The sequence below is a fragment of the Somniosus microcephalus genome, chromosome 14 (genome assembly GCF_052327205.1).
Source record: "Somniosus microcephalus isolate GS21.2 chromosome 14, FLI_Smic_1.0, whole genome shotgun sequence".
Classification (NCBI taxonomy): Eukaryota; Metazoa; Chordata; class Chondrichthyes; order Squaliformes; family Somniosidae; genus Somniosus; species Somniosus microcephalus.
Window position 1 is genome coordinate 122154434 of NC_141000.1, and position 18875 is coordinate 122173308.

Here is an 18875-nt window from a genome sequence, read left to right on the forward strand (position 1 = left end):
ACCAACTCAGCCTTTTCTGCCTGCAATCTGCTAACAAGCGCCTTCAGTTGCTGAACATCTTGCTCCACCAGATTAGAGCACGCACCTTCAGAAACCGAATCAGCTTTGATTCGTTTGGCCTCCTTGCGCAGACGATTTGTGTGCTCCTGCTCCCTTTTCTCCCTCAGCTGTTTCTGTTGTCTTTCCAGATTCTCCCACTCTGTGTCAAAGAACGTTTTCATTGCTTTTATCTCTTGCTCGAGACGGCAACTCAATTGTTCTAATTGCTGTTGTAATTTGAAATGGAGTTGAGTTCGAGCCCAGTGTTCCTCAGACTTGTGCATGTCTGTAAACTGGACAGACTCAGAGTTCTCTGCCAAACTATGTTGTTGTTGTTCAGTGGAATTCTGTTCTGAAACTTTGTTCTCCTTTGAAGCATCAGTATTTATGCACTCCTTCATTTTTCCAACCTTAGTCAGCAAGTCCATTTTAGACTTGTCTTTCGCACCTGGGCTGGTCTTGTCGTCATCCGTTTCAGAGTCTGAGCTGATTGTCTTCACCGAGTTCTCACTCGTTATTGCTTTTAGGTAGTGCCATTCCATGTTTATTTCCCTGATCCACTCCCGTCCCAGAAGTGGTGGACCTCCCTCAGGTAGTACATATAAGTCCATTCCTTGGTGTTCTTTGCCCCTGTCTCTCACCTTGACTTGTATCTTTCCCATGGGGTATACTTTATGCCCCGTGTATGTCTGCAATACGATCTTGGTATCTCTCAAGGGTATATGTGAGAATAGCCGGTTGTAATCCCTTCGATTTATGACTGATAGGGCTGATCCTGTGTCCAATTCCATTTTCACTTGGACTCCGGCTACTTTTAGTGTGACCCAGATAGTTTGTAGGTCAGCTTCCTTACTCACATTGTGAATTCTCAGACTACCCAGTTCCTGGCCGTTCGGGTCTGAATCCGAATTCTGTTCATCTGAACTCTTCTCAGCCACCTTGTGTACCTTGCTGTACTTTTCCTGCGGTGACTTTTTTCTGTTGTTGGTCTTCTTTCCTGACCGGCATACTTTAGCTATGTGACCAAGCTTGCCACATTTTCTACATTCCTGGTTTTTAAACCAGCATTGGTTCTGGTCGTGTGTTGTCTTCCCACAACGATAACATTTTGTTGTACCCGAAGTCATTTGATCCATGCTGAGTACCGTTGCCTTCAGCTGCATTTCCGCAGTGCCCCTCGCGGCTGCTTCGTGTGATGCTGCAATAAGGACAGCCTTGTCAAGTGTAAGATCGTTCTCTTCGAGCAGTCGCTTTTGTGTTCCTTCCTTCGACAACCCGCACACGAACTTGTCTCTCAATGCCTCTGTCAGATTTTCCCCAAACTGGCAGTATTTCGCTAGTCTACGCAGTTCGACCAAGTATTCCGCGTTGCTTTCCTCTTTCCGTTGCGTTCTCGCATAAAATTTGAATCGTTCCGCCAACATCAGCGGTGTGGGGTTCAAATGACCCTTCAGGACAGCAACAATATCAGCGAAAGTCTGATCCGCCGGTTTAGCTGGTGATAGAAGATGCTTCAATAGCCCGTATGTCTTCGCCCCCATTGCGTTTAATAAGGTGAGAGCTTTATCATCATCTGCTATTTTATTGGCCTCACAATATATCTCGATGCATTCTACGTACGTGGCCCAATCTTCCACCTCGGAATCGAAGTTGTTGATGTTACCATGCTTAGGCATCTTCACTATCTTTTTGAGAAACCACAACGAATTTGTTCGTTACTTTTTTTTCCAAAAATGGTGGTTTCCCGCGCTTGTCTTCTTCCCCGCCCACTTTCAAAATGGCGGTTTCCCGCTTCTGTCTTCTTCCCCGCCTACTGGCGGCTTCCCGCGTTTCTTCCCCTGGCGGGAGGGGTAAGCTTTCCTTCGGGCGACGACCGCTGGCTTTCGGAGTTCGCAGCCTGCGCGCCGGCTTCAGTGCGTTCCTTGTTCCCTTTTCTTGGCAGGGCAACCGGCGCTGGGGACAACCCGTTGACGGCGAACAGTTCCAGCCGCTGGCTGAATCTCCTCGGTCTCCCTCGCTCGGCTCTGTCTCTCCCGCTCGCTCGGGCTCTGTCTCTCCCTCAGTGGCTTCCAATCGCGCCTCCCAGCCCTCTCGCAGTCCGGTCCTTTCCTCCCCCGGCTGCGGCTGAGTTCTCCGCGGTTTCTTATTTTTATTTCTTCCCGCGCCTTACGATCCCGGTCGCAGCGCCTCGCGGCCTCGGTAGCTGCCCGGCCTTTCGCCGGTCGCGGTCGAGCTGTCTCATGACGCTGTTGCGTCTCCCAGCCCGCTTGTAGCCCGGTCTCTCACACTGGCTGCGTTACCGCTTGTAGCCCGGTCTCTCACACCGGCTGCGTTCCCGCTTGTACCGCGGCTTCCGTGCCCTACGCTGCCCCAGTCTCAGCGCCTCTGGGCCCGACTTCTGTCCGGCTCCTTTCCCCCGACCGTGGTCGAGTTCACCGCCCTTATCCCCCGTTTCTTTTTATTTTCCCCCTACTCACAGTCAACGTGGCCGACTTGCTTCTCTTGGCTGATCGGCTCACTCACCGCCGTGGCAGAAGGGACAATAACAGCCTGTTGCTGATGGAAGGCTTCGTGTCTGAATCCTTCCTTCTTCCTTGCTCTGCAGACTCGAGTCTTCTCTCAGCAGAACGACGAGGGCGGGTGCCTCTTCTCGACGCTCGTTAACTGCTTCGGGTGTGTCGCTGCCGCAGGGTAAGATCGAACCCGTCGCCACTGTAAAGTCTGTGGGTTATATGGTGAAGTAATACACAGACTACAAGAGTAACTTTAACAGGACTTTACTATTCGAAGGTCAGGGCGAATCTGCCCAATAAATCCTTACACAGCACTTATATACCGGTGTGGTCACCACCGGTATTACAGTATACAGCAGCCAAGATAAAGTAGTGCAACACCTAAAATAGTTCTCTTAAAGGTGGACGGTTACATACAATAGTTCTCTTAAAGGTAGAACGGTTACATACACTACACAGCCGAACCTGCTGTCTTCAACTGCAAAAGTTGAACGAGAGACTCGTTAAACTGATTAAGCGCCAGATGAACTTGGCACATCACATCAGAAAAGCTGTGTGAAGCCATGACGAGCTCATTAACAACTGTCTGTGCAGTTGTGCCAAACTGGTTGAGGGTCTGTCGACCTGTGTCCAAATTATTGCGTAATTGCTCCCAAGAACATCAATCTCCTGCCTAACAGCAGCAAGAGAGTCAAGTTTCTTCCCATGAAGAGTGAGCATTTCTCGCCTCAAGCCTTCAATCTGTTGCAGCTGAGTTTCTATGTCATTCTGCTGTGCTGTAACATCTGTCTGAGGCTGAACCACACTGTTCGCAACCTTGGTGTCATATTTGACCCTGAAATGAGCTTTCGACCACATATCTGCAGCATAACAAAGACTGCCTATTTCCACCTCCGAAACATCGCCCGTCCCCGCCCCTGCCTCAGCTCATCCGCTGCTGAAACCCTCATCCATGCCTTTGTTACCTCTAGACTTGACTATTCCAACGCACTCCTGGCTGGCCTCCCACATTCCACCCTCCGTAAACTTGAGGTCATCCAAAACTCGGCTGCACGTGTCCTAACTCGCACCAAGTCCCGTTCGCCCATCACCCCTGTGCTCGCTGACCTACATTGGCTCCCGGTTAAGCAGCGCCTCAATTTCAAAATTCTCATCCTTGTTTTCAAATCCCTCCATGGCCTCACCCTTTCCTATCTCTGTAATCTCCTTCAGCCCCACAACCCCCTGAGATATCTGCACTCCTTTAATTCTGCCCTCTTGAGGATCCCTGATTATAATTGCTCCACCATTGGCGGCCGTGCCTTCTGTTGCCTGGGCCCTAAGCTCTGGAATTCCCTCCCTAAACCTCTCCGCCTCGCTACCTCTCTTTCCTCCTTTAAGACGCTTCTTAAATCCTACCTCTTTCACATGCCCTAATTTATCCTTATGTGACTCGATGTCAAATTTTTTGTCTTAAAATACTCCTGTGAAGCGCCTTGGGACATTTTACTATGTTAATGGCGCTGTATAAATACACGTTGTTGTTGTTGTTGCTAAACATCTTGCTGCTTCTCCCACCTGCTCTGGAGTATCAGGCTGGTGTCTGGCTGTGGAACGACAGTCATCTGTGCCTGGCCCAGTGCCAGAGGGGCCAGGAGATGGAGAGGTGGTGTGCAGCCTTTCATCATAGTCAAGGTTCCCACTTCGCTCGGTCGCTCGCCCCAGGGTCCATACCCTCCCCTTCCATTAGCTGACACTCCACAACTTCCTCCTCCTGCGCCTCACTTACTGCTCGCACGGCATCTGGTACTCCTTCCCCAATGCCCTCTGCAGCCGCAGACTCGTCCCACTGTTTATCCCGTGTGTGCGAAGACAGCTGCCCACCTGTGGAAAGGAAACAGTAAACATTTACAATGGTGAAGCGCATTGATACGCCATCATCACTGATCAGCTGATATTCTGCACACACCTTACAGTTTTAAACTTCTTCTCTCTTCTTAGGCAGTCCCTCGGAACCGAGGATGACTTGCTTCCACACTAAAAATGAGTTCTCAGGTGACTGATTAGTCCAATGCGGGACCTACAGTCTCTGTCACAGGTGGGGCAGACGGTGGTTGAAGGGGCGGGTGGGTGGAGTGCTTGGGTTGACGTGCGCTCCTTGTGCTGCCTGCGCTTGGCTTCCGCTTGCTCCCGGCGAAGAGACTCGAGGTGTTCAGCGCCTTCCCGGATGCTTCTCTTCCACTTTGTGCGGTCTTGGGCCAGGGATTCCCAGGTGTCGGTGGGGATGTTACACTTTTTCAAGGAGGCTTTGAGGGTGTCCTGGAAGTGTTTCCTCTGCCCACCTGGGACTCTCTTGCCGTGTCGGAGCTCCGAGTAGAGCGCTGGTTTTGGGAGTCTCGTATCGGGCATGCGGACGATGTGGCCTGTCCATCGGAGCTGATCGAGTGTGGTCAATACTTCGATGCTGGGGATGTTGGCATACAGCAACTCATCGTCCCTTACTCCAATGTCTGATTGGGCCCCAGGCACTGAACTGCCACCACTCATTCCCAGCAAGTGCGTGACCCTTTCCTCTTGCTCAGAGTGGCAGCACCACTGCCTGTCAGGGCAGGCTCTCTGGCGTTAAGTGCCATTTTACTCTAAATTGAAAACAGAATTGAAAATGAAACTTCAGTTTTTGCTGCAGAGACCACCCAGGCATTTAAGGGACAGCTAGATAAAGGAAGAAAGACTTGCATTTAAATGCCAATATGGACTGGTTGGCCTGTTTCTGTGCTGTATATTCTATATAATGTGCTCAATTACTACTTTCTCAAAGTATTCAATAGGGAACTTAGGAGTAACATGGCCTTCCTAACTAGTGATAATGTAGGTTCCATTAATGGCTTCAAGGTAAGTGAGATGGAGCCCGTTCCCTAGACAGGCTGCTTGAATTTGTGTAGCGCGTTTAACGTATCAAACGTCCAAAGGCACTTCGCAGGTGCACATTGGGAGCATGCACTGAGATTATGGGATGCGACGGAAAGCTTACCTGAAGAGATGGGTTTTCGAAATGTTTTTATAAATCGAAAGAGAGCTGGCGCGATCTAGGGAGAGAGTTCAATAGAGAGTCGTGGGTAATGTTGACCTAAACCGCCGGGTGGGAAATGGATGGGATTGGGCGTAATGCTGGTTTGACAGCCCGCCTGATTTTACACCCCAGAAACGTTAACTCGACCTGAAACGTTAACTCTGTTTTTCTTTCTCCACGGATGCTGCCTGACCTGCTGAGTGTTTCCAGCATTTTCGGTTCTTAGTTCAGATTTTCAGCATCCGCAGTAATCTGCTATTGATTTTACACCCTGCCTGATTTTACTCACCAATTGAAAGTATTTTTGGCCGGGGTGTAAAACCAGCGTTCCGCCCGGTCCCGTGGGTATCCCGCCTCATGAGTTAAGGTTAAAATTACCCTCTAGGACTCAGGCGATTGAATGCTCTACCACCAATGGTTGGGTGAAGGGGAGAGGATAAATTGATGGCTGGAGTCAGAGATATGGAACATTCAGGGGGAGTTATAGAAATTAAGAAACTCGCAGAAGAAGGGTTGGGTAAGCCATTGGAGAGATAGGTCGGCAAGGATAAGCATTTTAACTTTAATATGTTGGGGGACGGGGAGCCATTGAAGGTCAGTAAGGACAAGGTTGATGGACAAATGCGACTTAGTGTGGGACAAGACATGAGGAGCAGAGACTTGAACAAGTTGGAGTTTATAGAGGGAGGGGGATGGGAGGCCAGCGGGAGAACATTGGAGTAGTCGAGGCTGAAAGTGAAGTTCCAGTGACAGAGGGGCTGAGGTAAGGTTGGAGGCAGGCAATATTGTGGAGTTGAAATTAAGTGACCTTGGTGAAGGATAGCACGCTGCTTGTCAAACTCAACTTAAGCTCAAACAATATGCTAAAAACCAGATGGCCTTCGGGATTGACTCAGGAGAGGGATAAAGTCACTGGCAGTGAAGCCAAATTTATGACTTTGGTCTGCCCAGTGTTGAGCAGGAGTAAGATGTAATTCATCTGGAATTTACTGTCTGACAGCACACAGGCAGCAGAGGGGTCAAGGGATACAGGAGCATAAGGGAGACATAACATTTTCGTGAGTGCGGCTTCAGACTCATGGCTTGCTATTGGCTCCTGCTGGAGAATAGCAGCCAGCAGGCCCCTAGGTACCAAACCCCACAGTCAAGGCTGGTCTCCGGCCTCTTCACCTTGCTGGAAAGTTACCCAATGCAGACTTGTTGAGAAGTCACTGTAATTGGACATGCCTGAGATACAAGAAGAGGAAATTGAGGCAGAAGGGCTAGCAATTCTTCCTCCGCCCCCCGCCGCCCCGCACCCTGCCACCGCACTCTTACCTCGGTTGCATCCCAACATTGGGCAGGCTCCACTCTGCCCTGTTGGGGAGGCCCCAAAGATCCTGGGGCGACCTAAAGGGAGCAGACAGCTGATGTAGCAGGCCTCTGCCCCGTTTTCCTCCCCTTAGCACCTAGGAAATCAATGTTCCCAGATGACCAATATTGGGGCTGCTAAGCTTTGCATCTATTGTCACTCCCAGTTTGCTTCTCGTTTCTCCTCAAGCCACTGAGTAATTGTAGAATAATAGAATCTTACAGCTCAGAAGGAGGCCATGCGGCCCATCGTGGTAGGGCTGTCCAATTAGTCCCACTCCCCCGCTCTTTCCCCGCAGCCCTGCAAATTTTTCCTTTTCAAGTATTTTTCCAATTCCCTTTTGAAAGTCACTATTGAATCTGCTTCCACCGCCCTTTCAGGCAGCGCATTCCAGATCACAACAACTCGCTGCGCAAAAAAAATGTTTCCTCATGTCGTCTCTGGTTCTTTTGCCAATCACCTTAAATCTGTCTCCTCTGGTTACTGACCATTCATTTTGCCACTGGAAACAATTTCTCTATCAAAACCATTCATGATTTGGAACACCTCTATCAAATCTCCCCATAACTTTCTCTGCTCTAAGGAGAACAGCCCCAGCTTCTCCATGTATTTCCCATTCTTTATTTCAACGTGTAATTCTTTGCACTTACAGTGAGCTTTATCTGCCATCCCTCTGTACGTGTGCAGATGGTTGCTCGGTTGTTCGTTCTGTTTTTTATTGGGTGGCTTGTTGAACCTGATTGCCCTCTAGTGGATATATTGTTATTATCTTCCCTGCTTGAAAAAAACCTCCCAATAGCCTTGTAACCGGTTTGCTATCCTTTCTCTATCCTCATTAAAGAATATTGAAATAGAAATATGGTGGGGTGGGAGAGAGCATAGCAGAGGTGTAGTTCTGGATTGCTTGAGCAAAGAGTCGGATTTTCTTCTACCATCTCGTCAGGCTCCTCCTGGTCCCTTTGCAACTGTGTTCACCTCTAGGGCATTCTACGATGATATGTCTTCACAGCACCAAGTTGTGGGGGTGCAGTGCAGTACCAGTACATTAATAAGGCTGTACTTCAGGACACCTTTGACCTGCCCAAGCTCCTGAAGACCTGCTTTAATATGCCTACGTTGTATGATTACTATGGTGGAAGCATTCACCTGACCTACAGCCAATGAAGTACTTTTCAACTGTTGCAATGTAGGAAACGCAGCAGCCAATTTAAGCACAGCAAGCTCCCACAAACAGCAGTGAGATAATGACCAGATAATCTGTCTTTTTAGTGATATTGGTTAAAGGATAAATGTTGGCCGGGACACTGGGGAGAACTCCCCTGCTCTTCTTCAAAATAGTGCCATGGGATCTTTATGTCCACCTGAGAGGGCAGACGGGGCCTAGTTTAATGTCTCGTCCAAAAGACAGCACCTCCAACAGTGCAGCACTCCCTCGGTACTGCACTGGAGTGTCAGCCTAGATTTTGTGCTCAAGTCTCTGGAGCGGGCCTTAAACCCACAATCCCACTGACTTTGAGGGGAACACCTAGCAATATCATATCCTACATCTATATTGAGTGCACCATGAAGCTCCAGAAAGTTAATGCAACAACAACAGCTTGTATTTATATAGCCCCTTTAATGTAGTAAAACGTCCCAAGGTGCTTCACAGGAGCGTAATCAAACAAAATTTCACACCGAGCCACACAAGGAGATATTAGGACAGGTGACCAAAAGCTTCGTCAAAGAGGCAGGTTTAAGGAGGGAATTCCAGAGCTTAGGGCCCAGGCAGCTGAAGGCACAGCCACCAATGGTGGAGTGATGGAAATCAGGGATGCACAAGAAGCCAGGGGCGCAGAGATCTCAGAGGGTTGTAGGACGTTAGAGCTAGGATGGGGCGAGACCATGGAGGGATTTGAAAACAAGGATGATAATTTCAAATCGAGGCGTTGCCGGACCGGAAGTCAATGTCGGTCAGCGAACACAGAGGTGATGGGTGAACAGGACTTGGTGCGAGTTAGGACACGGACAGCAGAGTTTTGGATGAGCTCAAGTTTATGGTGGGAGGCCGGCCAGGAAAGAGGTATTTCAGCAGCAGATGAGCTGAGGCAGGGGAGGAGACGGGCGATGTTATGGACGTGGAAGTAGGCGGTCTTAACGATGGAGCGGATGTGGGGTCAAAAGCTCAGTTCAGAGTCAAAGAGGACGCCAAGGCTGCGAGCAGTCTGGTTCAGCTTTAGACAGAGGCCAGGGATGGAGTCAGTGGCTAGGGAACGGAGTTTGTGGTTGGGATCAAAGCCATTGTCTTCACCTCCCCAATATTTAGTTGGAGGAAATTTCTGTTCATCCAATACTGGATGTCGGGCAAGCAGCGTGATAAATTAGAGACAGTGGATGGGTCGAGAGAGGTGGTGGTGAGGTAGAGCTGGCTGTTATCAGTGTACACATAAGAATATAAGAACATAAGTAGTAGGAGCAGGAGTAGGCCATACGGCCCCTCGGGCCTGCTCCGCCATTCAATAGGATCATGGCTGATCCGAACCTAGACTCACCTCCACTTCCCTGCCCGCTCCCCATAACCCTTAATTCCCTTATCAGCTAGGAAACTGTCTATTTCCTTTTTAAATTTATTTAATGTCGCAGCTTCCACAGCTCTCTGAGGTAGCAAATTCCATAGATTTACTACCCTCTGAGTGAAGAAGTTTCTCCTCATCTCAGTTTTGAAATGGCAGCACCTTATTCTAAGATTATGCCCCCTAGTTCTAGTCTCACCCATCAGTGGAAACATCCTCCCCGCGTCCACCCGATCAAGCCCCCTCACAACCTTATATGTCTCGATAAGATCGCCTCTCATTCTTCTGAATTCCAATGAGTAGAGGCCCAACCTACTCAACCTTTCCTCATAAGTCAACCCCCTCATCTCCAGAATCAACCGAGTGAACCTTCTCTGAACTGCCTCGAGAGTAAGTATATATTTTCTTAAATATGGAAACCAAAACTGTACGCAGTATTCCAGGTGTGGCCTCACCAGTACCCTGTATAACTGAAGCAAGACACGTTGGGTTTTCATAGATCCATAGAAACTTACAGCACAGAAGGAGGCCATTCGGCCCGTTGTGCCTGTGCCGGTTCTTTGAAAGAGCAGTCATGCTTGGTCCCACATGCCGCCTCTTTGTCCTTAACCCCCGTAAGTTGCTCAAACTCAAGTACCTGTCCAACTCTGTTTATGGGATCAGCTTCCACCCCCTTTTCAGGTCGAGCATTCCAGATCCCGACAACTCTCAGTGAAAAAAAACTCCTCATCTTCCCTCTAGATCTTTTTCCAGTGATTTGGAATCTATGGCCTCGAGTTATTGACCCACTCGCCAAAGGGAATAGTTTTTCCCTATTTACTCCATCAAAACCTCTCATCAATGTTCTCGTTAAGCTGTGCAGCCACGCCGCTGTCTGGAGCTCCGGCGCAGGCCGCTTGCCGGCTTTATAATAGGAAAAACCGCGCATGCGCGGGAATTTGAATGGGCCGCGCACCCAAAAAAATTAAAGAGAACATTGCCTCTCATCATCCTGAAAACCTCCATTAGGTCACCTCTTAACCTTCTCTGTTCCGAGGAGAACAGTCCTAACTATTCCGACCTCTCCACATAGCGGAACTCCCTCATCCCTGGTAACATCCTGGTAAACCTCCTCTGCACCCTTTCTAATACCTTTACAACTTTCCTGAAGTGTGGGGCCCAGAATTGCCCACAATACTCCAGCTGAGGCCTAACCCGTGATTTATAAAGTTCTAACATGATCTCGTTGCCTTTATATTCTATTCCTCTACTTATAAACCCAAGTAACCCATTTGCTTTTTTAACCACCTCATCAACTTGCCTCGTCGCCTTTAAGGATTTGTGAATATGGACACCAAGGCCTCTCTGCTCATCTACACTTATTAAAATGATGCCATTTATACTACACTGCCTTTCCATGTTAGTCCTCCCAAAGTGCATCACTTCACACTTCTCCGCATTGAACTCCATCTGCCGTGCTTCTGCTCATTTCACCATCCTGTCTATGTCATCCTGAAGCCTACAACTGTCCTCATCATGATCTACTCCTTTGCCAAGTTTCGTATCATCTGCAGACTTTATAATGCTGATCCCTGCACCTGGGACTAGGTCATTTATAAAAACTGCCAAGAGCTGAACCCAAAACTGACCCTTGGGGAACACCACACAAACCACCTCACCACCACCGAGGGGCAGCATGGAGATGAGAAATAGGAGGGGGCCAAGGATAGGTCCTTGGGGGATTACAGAGGTAACAGTGCTGGCAAAAGAAGCCATTGTAGATGATTCTCTGGCTACGACTGAATAGCAAGGAATAGAGCCAGGCGAGCGCTGTCCCACCCAGCTGGACGACGGAGGAGAGGCGTTGGAGAAGAATGGTGTGGTCAACCGTGTCAAAAGATGCAAACAGGGCGAGAAGAATGAGGAGGGATAGTTTACCATGGTCACTGTCACATAGGATGTAATTTGTGGCTTTGATAAAGGCTGTTTCAATGCTGTGGCAGGGGAGGAAATATGATAGGTGGGGTTCAAACGTGGAGTTGCGGGAAAGATGGGCACAGATTTGGGAGGCGACAACATGTTCAAAGACTTTGGAGAGGAAAGGGAGGTTGGAGATGGGGCGTAGTTTGCAAGGACAGTGAGGTCAAGGGTGGGTTTTTTGAGGAAGGAGGTGGTGACAGCAGATCTGAATGTAATGCAGCATAACATAAATTTCTGAACTCACCGTGTTATAATGCTTGTACCTAATTGGAGGAGCAGGACTGCCACTTAACAGTCGGTTCTCCACACAGAATAAACATGAGTCTTCAAAGAAAGAACGTTGCCTTTCATTGAATGGGAAACGATTCAAATTTGAGGACTTGAGAGGGAGGCGCAAAACAGCTGGGCCTCGAGTTTTGTCTGACCTGCCGAACAGCTATCGTCAACACTTTGATCTTCTCATACTGAGTACAACAGCTTTGAACCAATTTGACAAAAGAAATCCGCAGCATAAGACTTGAAGTGACTGAATAGCACAGCAGAGCCACAGCCGCTGAGTCAAGCCGTGTAGTCAATGAAGTCCTGCCCGTGAGGAATCCAGTGATGGAGGTCACGTTTCAGCAGAGTTCCGGCAGTTGAAGGAGCTCAGTGAGAACAAGGACACGCCGGGTCGGGGGACGGGCAGTGGACTCTGCAGGGGGAGCTTTAAACTTGTAGTTTGAACTTGTAGTTTGGGCTGAAATGCCTTCACTATCAGAGGCAGGGTTTCTTAAGCAATGGAAGAAAGGAGTTTGGGGGAAGAAAGGGCAGCAGATGGCAATGGATGACCATGGATAGAGTAGAAGAGAAGAGCAGCTCAGAAAGGAGCTGCCAGCCCAGGAGCCCATCTTGCCTAAAGAACACCTTACACCAATCACTCTACGTCATCCTTGATTCATTTGAGAAAGTGACAACCTAAGGGCAGTAGTAAACCCCACGACATTGTGCACTAAGAGTTTCCAGAAGGAATTTGATAAAGTTTCACATGAAAGACTACCAGTTAAGCTTAAAAGCTATGGGGATTCAGGATAAAACTCGGCAATGGATATGAAGTTGGCTGAAGCGTAGAAAACAATGGGTAATTGTTAGAGGAATTGTTATGGGTGGGGGGAAGCACTGAGCGGGGTGCCCTAGGGCTCCCTGTTGGGGCCACTATTGTTTTTAATTTACATCAATGACCTGTGGCTAGATTTTCACCTTCACCACCCCCCCCCAGGAGGTAATCTGGTGGAGTGAATCGCCCACCCGTTATAGAACCTAGCTGATCTTCATTCCACTGATTTCGGTGGAATGAAGATCAGGTGGGTTCTCTAATGGACCGGCGATCTGCTGTGCCAGGTCACCTCCCAGGTGATGAAGATGCAAATCTGCCTTGTGGACTCAGAAACACAATGCAAACATTGTCTAATTGCAGACAATACCAAACTAGGAGGGGCAGTGGGATCAAAAGAGCCAGTTCAGAATTTACAGAACGAGTTAAACAAAAATATGTGCCTGGGCAGATGATTAGCAGATGAAATTTATTGCAGGAAGTTGTAAAGGACTGCGTTTAGGAAAGGAAATGGACAACACATGGCATCCATGAGTGGATTGAAATAGGTAAGGTTGAAAGAATAAAAGAAAGAATTGCATTTATATAGCACCATTCACGACCACCGGACATCTCAAAGCGTTTTACAGCCAATGAAGTAGAGTCACTGTTGTAATGTGGGAAATGCGGCAGCCAATTTGCGCACAGCAAGCTTCCACAAATAGCAATGTGATAATGACCAGATAATTCATTTTTTTGTTATTTTGACTTGGTGTGATAGTCTAAAATGGGCGACATAGATTCAGCCACCCATTATACATCTCTCCTGACTTTACTTTCCATTGAAGTCAAAGATAAATAATTATCCAGTCTGCACCATTTGCAATTGCAGTAGACACCCAGGTAACTCAGGTAAAGAGTCTGTCAAAAATGGATCATCGGCCTCCATCAGGAGGGATTCTATTAGTTTATAGAGGGACACAATGCTACAGAGGCTTAGGGAAAGGTCAATGACAGTGATGCAAGTGGCAGCTCTGTGCCAACATAAACCCTGCAAAAGTGGTTTCTATGGGCACCCCTACAATTAAGGACACATCAGCAACTCAAGCAAAAGATATTTCTGGTACATCGAGTAGACGTGCATTTATCTAGCGCCTTTCACGACCTCAGGACATTCCAAAGCACTTTATAGCCAATTTTGTTTTGAAGTGTAGTCACTGTTGTAATGTAGGAAACACGGCAGCCAATTTGCGCACAGCAAGCTCCCACAAACAGCAATGTGATCATAACCAGATAATCTGTTTTAGTGATGTTGATTGAGGGATAAATATTGGCCCAGGAGACCAGGGAGAACTGCTCAGCTCGTCTTCGAAATAGTGCCATGGGATCTTTTACGTCTACCTGAGAAGGCAGACAGGGCCTCGGTTTAACGCCTCATCTAAAAGACGGCACCTCCGACAGTGCAGCACTCCCTCAGTACTGCACTAGAGAGTCAGGCGAGATTTTGTGCTGATACAGCTGGAGGTTATACTGACTCGCAAGAAGATGGTCATTTGGTAAAGTGGATACCGATCTCTTCTGCTTGCTCAGCTAGGAGACTCTCCAGCCACCACACCCTTGTAGAAACTCATAAATCACATGCAGTGAGCGCAATAGCACAAGACATTCAGGAGGAGCAGCACCTGAAGTGAGAAACCATTGGACATTAGACACGATATTCACCAAAAATTGAATTAACACACAACCTGCACTGTACACTGCATTGTATACTCATTTTATTCGACAGAAAGGATAATTAAATCAGAAATGGACAAGTTTGAAAGCAAAAATAAACATGTACAGCTCTTGGGAACATACATCTGTATTCAAACATAGAAACTGTACACATTAAAGTGCTCTCTGTCATTCTCAGGGATAACTGAAAAAGAGCAGATTCTGGCAGATTCCTGCGCCGCGCTCCCTGTCTGCAGTGCCTGGTCATTTGCCACCCACTCACCGGAGTATTTCATTCACAGATTCACAAGCTGCTCTTTCTCAACTCAAGTCAGCCTCTGTTCATTTGGACAGCACAGGCACTTTTGGAAACTGGAACAACTTTGTGATCGAAATGAAGCCAACAGCTCTGACAAAATGTCTAAAGGGAGAAGCTCCGATAAGGCAGTGATGTTTGGAGATGGATCTATATGAACTTGACTTCAAATCTCACGGTGACACTTGAGAATCCGAATTTCAGTTTGAAAACAAAAAGTCTGGAAATTAAACAACTGGTATCAGTAAAAGTGACCATGAAGCTGTTGGATTGTGGGAAAAACCCATCTGGTTCACTAATATCCTTTAGGGAAGGTCTTACCCGGTCTGGCCAATATGTGATTTCAGTACCTCACCAATGTGGTTTACTCTCTAAAGTGGACTAGCAAGGGAAACTCAGGATGGACAATAAATGCCGACCTTGCCAGCGAGAAACCAAGAATGAATAATTTTTTTTTTAAATGAAAGACTCTCAGGAATTCAGAATGAATTTAACAGTTTTAGCCCAGATTTGTTCTCACAGCAAAACGCTGGAAACACTCGCGCAGAAAATATGGTTTTAAACGTGTGCAAGTGTGTCAGTGTGTCAGTGACATGGAAAAATGACACAGTCCCTGCATCGTAGTCCAACTGAACTCGGATCCTGCTGATAGAGGGGGTCAGTGGTAGTCGTGTATACTAGTTATTATGACAGGGTACTAATGCAGAGATGCAAGCACCAGGATTTTGTGTTTCTTCGAAGATCAGAGTTGCTACCCATCTTCTGTATGCTTCCATAAGCGATCCCTATTCCCCACCAATTACCATCAGTTTCCACATCCCAGGAATGGCATCCCGAGAAGAAACTCTGGGAGCAGAGGATTTGAGAGTAGGTTTTAAACCTCTCTGGGTTACTTGGGTAGGACTGTTCCTGATAAGTGTACATCATTGATCTCCGATCATTAGACAGAATCAAGTGCTTGCTTGCAGTCTTAGCATCCAGGGTCATCCGTGAATATTTCCCTAGAGAGGCAAGGAACAGGTTTATCAGATCAACGATTGACAGCGGCAGGGTAAGATTGAAAATATTTCTCAGATAGTGAGAGCCCCGTAAAACCTTTAACACTGTATACTGTACATGTTACATATACGTCCATCAAGCAGAATCCATGTTGATTAGTGTCTGTGTCCCGTTGCTGGTCAGTCAGTACAAACATTGTCAATTCAAAATATTCAAACTTTGTCACAAATTGGGAAATTCATATTAGTTTATTTTTCAGGTAGAAGGAATCCTCCCCCCAACCCCCATAGCAACATTTATCAGGCTGTTTATTTCTTTCTTCAAAAGGAGCCCAAACGCTCCATTTGTACTCACGCACTCCTGGCTGGCCTCCCGCTTTCTACCCTCCGTAAACTGGAGCTCATCCAAAACTCGGCTGCCCGTGTCCTAACTCGCACCAAGTCCCGTTCACCCATCACCCAGGGCTCACTGACCTACATTGGCTCCAGGTTAAGGAAACGCCTCGATTTCAAAATTCTCATCCTTGTTTTCAAATCCCTCCATGGCCTCACCCCTCCCTATCTCTGTAACCTCCTCCAGCTCTACAACCCTCTGAGATATTTGTGGTCCTCCAATTTTGTCCCTTTGAGTATCCCTGATTTTAATCACTCCGCAATTGGTAGCCCTGCCTTCAGCTTATAATATTCTCTTTGTGAGATCTTTTATTCCAAAAGATTCAACGTTGACTCAAATTGGTAGCAGAGATTAAAACTTTATTTCTTGATTTTATTCAGTACCAGCAAAGATCAACATCCCTTATGGTGTCTTAAGCAACGGTAACAAAGCATAAAGCATAGTCATACTATTCCGTTATGCCTTGGGTAAAAGCCGCGGTAGGAGTTGTTTGCACTCTTGGGCACGGTCCTCTGGGTCCGCTCTTCTCACCTCCAGGTGTCCCGCTCCTTCCGGCACGATCCCCTGAGTCCGCCATTCTTGACTCTTTTGCAATTAACCCTTCCTGGATCTCCCTTTATACCTTTTCTTTCAATTCAAACCTATGGGGGGAAAAGTTGGGTGGCGCCCCGAAAAAGTTAGCGCCCCTCTGCTGGAAATTCATTAGTGGTGCCCCAAGGAGGAGGTGGAGCGCTACTGAAGCACTCCACCTCCTTCTTGGGGGCGCTACAACTGAAGATTGCGGCGCTACGAGCAACAGCGCCACGCGTGTCAGCACGTAACGCCGCGTCATTGCAGGCCTCCCTCCCCTGATTAAAGGGGAGGGGCCTAGCACTGCGTGTACCGGGGCCCTGCTGGACCACCGGGGAGCAGGGTGCCGTGAAAACAGCCCGGCGCACAAGAAGAGTGCTAGGCTGAGCGATCGCGGCTGGCACCCTGAGAAAATAAGGGGAAGTGGGCGGGTGCTGGCAGTCGGCCAAAAAAATGGCCGTCTGACACCTGGCCCTTTTACTAGCGCCACCGCCGCTGCAAAAATGCCCCCCTACCCCTGTCGGACATATTGTCCGGTGATAGGTCAGGGAGCGCAAGAGGAGTGCTGCGCACGGCGATGACGTCATCGCCGGCGGCACAGCGCTGCGGGGCACTACCGGCTCCCGCCGGCACTAACCTCCAATCGAATTTCGCAGGAGGCGTTAGCGACGCCGCACCCGGCACTCGGAGATTTGCGCCCCGTTAGCACCCCCCAGGGGTGCTAACGAGAGGTGCAAATCAACCTGAGTTTTCCCCATGGAGTCTTACTGAACCAATCACTGACTCACTCTTAACCTTCTTCTTTATTTCCATAGCATCTCACCTTGCCCAGGTTCATTCTTGTTGACAGTAACAAAGTTATTTTTTAAAAGCAAAGCGTAAAACAAGTTCTACGCAGGCATTCTTCCTTATCTGTCTGGTTCTACTGCTGTACAGATAACAGGTCATCTGTGCCTTGTTACTTCCATACTTCCATAGCCTTGTTATGTCCAAGGTCTCACCATGCAGTTCAGTTTGAATGCTGTATTGTCTATGCAGTTAAGGTCTTTGTGTTCTTTATTAAAGTCAGTGAAGTAAGCTTAATTTTCCCATCTACCCTTGCTGCAAATGGGCTATGATTGGTTACTTTGCTTAATGAGCTAATTATGATTACATATATGTGTGTTTATATAAAGTCAGTATTAATAAGAAAATAAATGAGTTAATTAATAAGGAAATTAGCTATAATCTCACAGCTGCCAAGGCCTGAAGCTCTGGAATTCTCTCCCTATACTTCTCCGCTTCTCGACCTTTCTTCCCTCCTTTAAGACGCTCCTTAAAACCTAATTGTTTGACCAATCTGCCCTAATAGCTCCTTATGTGGCTCAATATCAAATTTTGTTTGATAATCGTTCCTGTGAAGCGCCTTGGGATGTTTTAGTACGTTAAAGGTGCTATATAAATACAAGTTGTTGTTGTTATTTGGAGGCGGACAAAAGGACGAGGAGGAGCAATACAAGGAGGCGGAATTAGTCAGGCAGCACAGAAAGCATCTGGCAGAATCGCACAGAGACCCAGCATCCTCTTCAGTAACAACTTGCATTTATATAGCACCTTTAACACAGTAAAACATCCCAAGGCGCTTCACAGAAGCATAATCAGAAAAACTGACACCGAGCCATAGAAGAAGACATTAGGACAGGTGACCAAAAGCTGGGTCAAAGAGGAAGTTTTTAAAGAGCACCTTAAAGGAGGAGAGAGGGGTGGAAAAGTTTAGGGAGGGAATTCCAAAGCTTAGGGCCATAGGAACAGGAGTAGGTTATTCAGCCCCTCGAGCCTGTTCCGCTATTTATTTAGATCATTGCTGATCTGTATCTTAACTCCATTTACCCGCCTTGGTTCCGTAACCCTTAATATCCTTTGCCAAACAAAAATCTCTCAAATTCAGTTTGAAATTTCCAATTGACCCCCGGCCTCAACAGCTTTTCGGGGGAGAGAGTTCCAGATTTCCACCACCCTTTGTGTGAAGAAGTGCTTCCTGACATCGCCCCTGAACGGCCTGGCTCTAATTTTAAGGTTCTTGTATTGATTTCTTTGTGGGTTCAATGACGAGACATTTATGAAAGAGAATGTCTTTTAATCTAAAGTCTGTTCAACTCTTTATAACAGCTTTACAGGAGACATGATGCTAGTGATGCATCTAGAACGAAACTGAAACTAAACTCAACTGCCTTGCTTGTCTCGGTCACATGCCCTCTGCTGGTCAGGCACAAGCAATCAATACATGCAAACATGCTGATAAGGCATCATAATCGAACAGGCAAATACCATCGCTATTTGCTGATATCATTACAGTTCTGCCCCCTTGTTCTG

General features: G+C 47.6%; 1 protein-coding gene and 1 pseudogene across 1 annotated transcript in view; both read right to left on the minus strand.

The window, feature by feature from the left end:
• The window catches only part of LOC147107882 (uncharacterized), a 53515-nt gene extending 46578 nt beyond the window's left edge, over positions 1–6937 (minus strand). Inside the window, exons 1-2 of the mRNA XM_086006084.1 lie at positions 6919–6937; positions 4321–4415 (exon numbers count right to left, since the gene is read on the minus strand). Coding sequence (XP_085862210.1) covers positions 4321–4415; positions 6919–6937 — 114 coding nt within the window. The remainder of the gene's footprint in view (positions 1–4320; positions 4416–6918) is intronic.
• A 7353-nt stretch (positions 6938–14290) lies between these two features.
• The window catches only part of LOC147107883 (E3 ubiquitin/ISG15 ligase TRIM25-like), a 66496-nt pseudogene continuing 61911 nt past the window's right edge, over positions 14291–18875 (minus strand).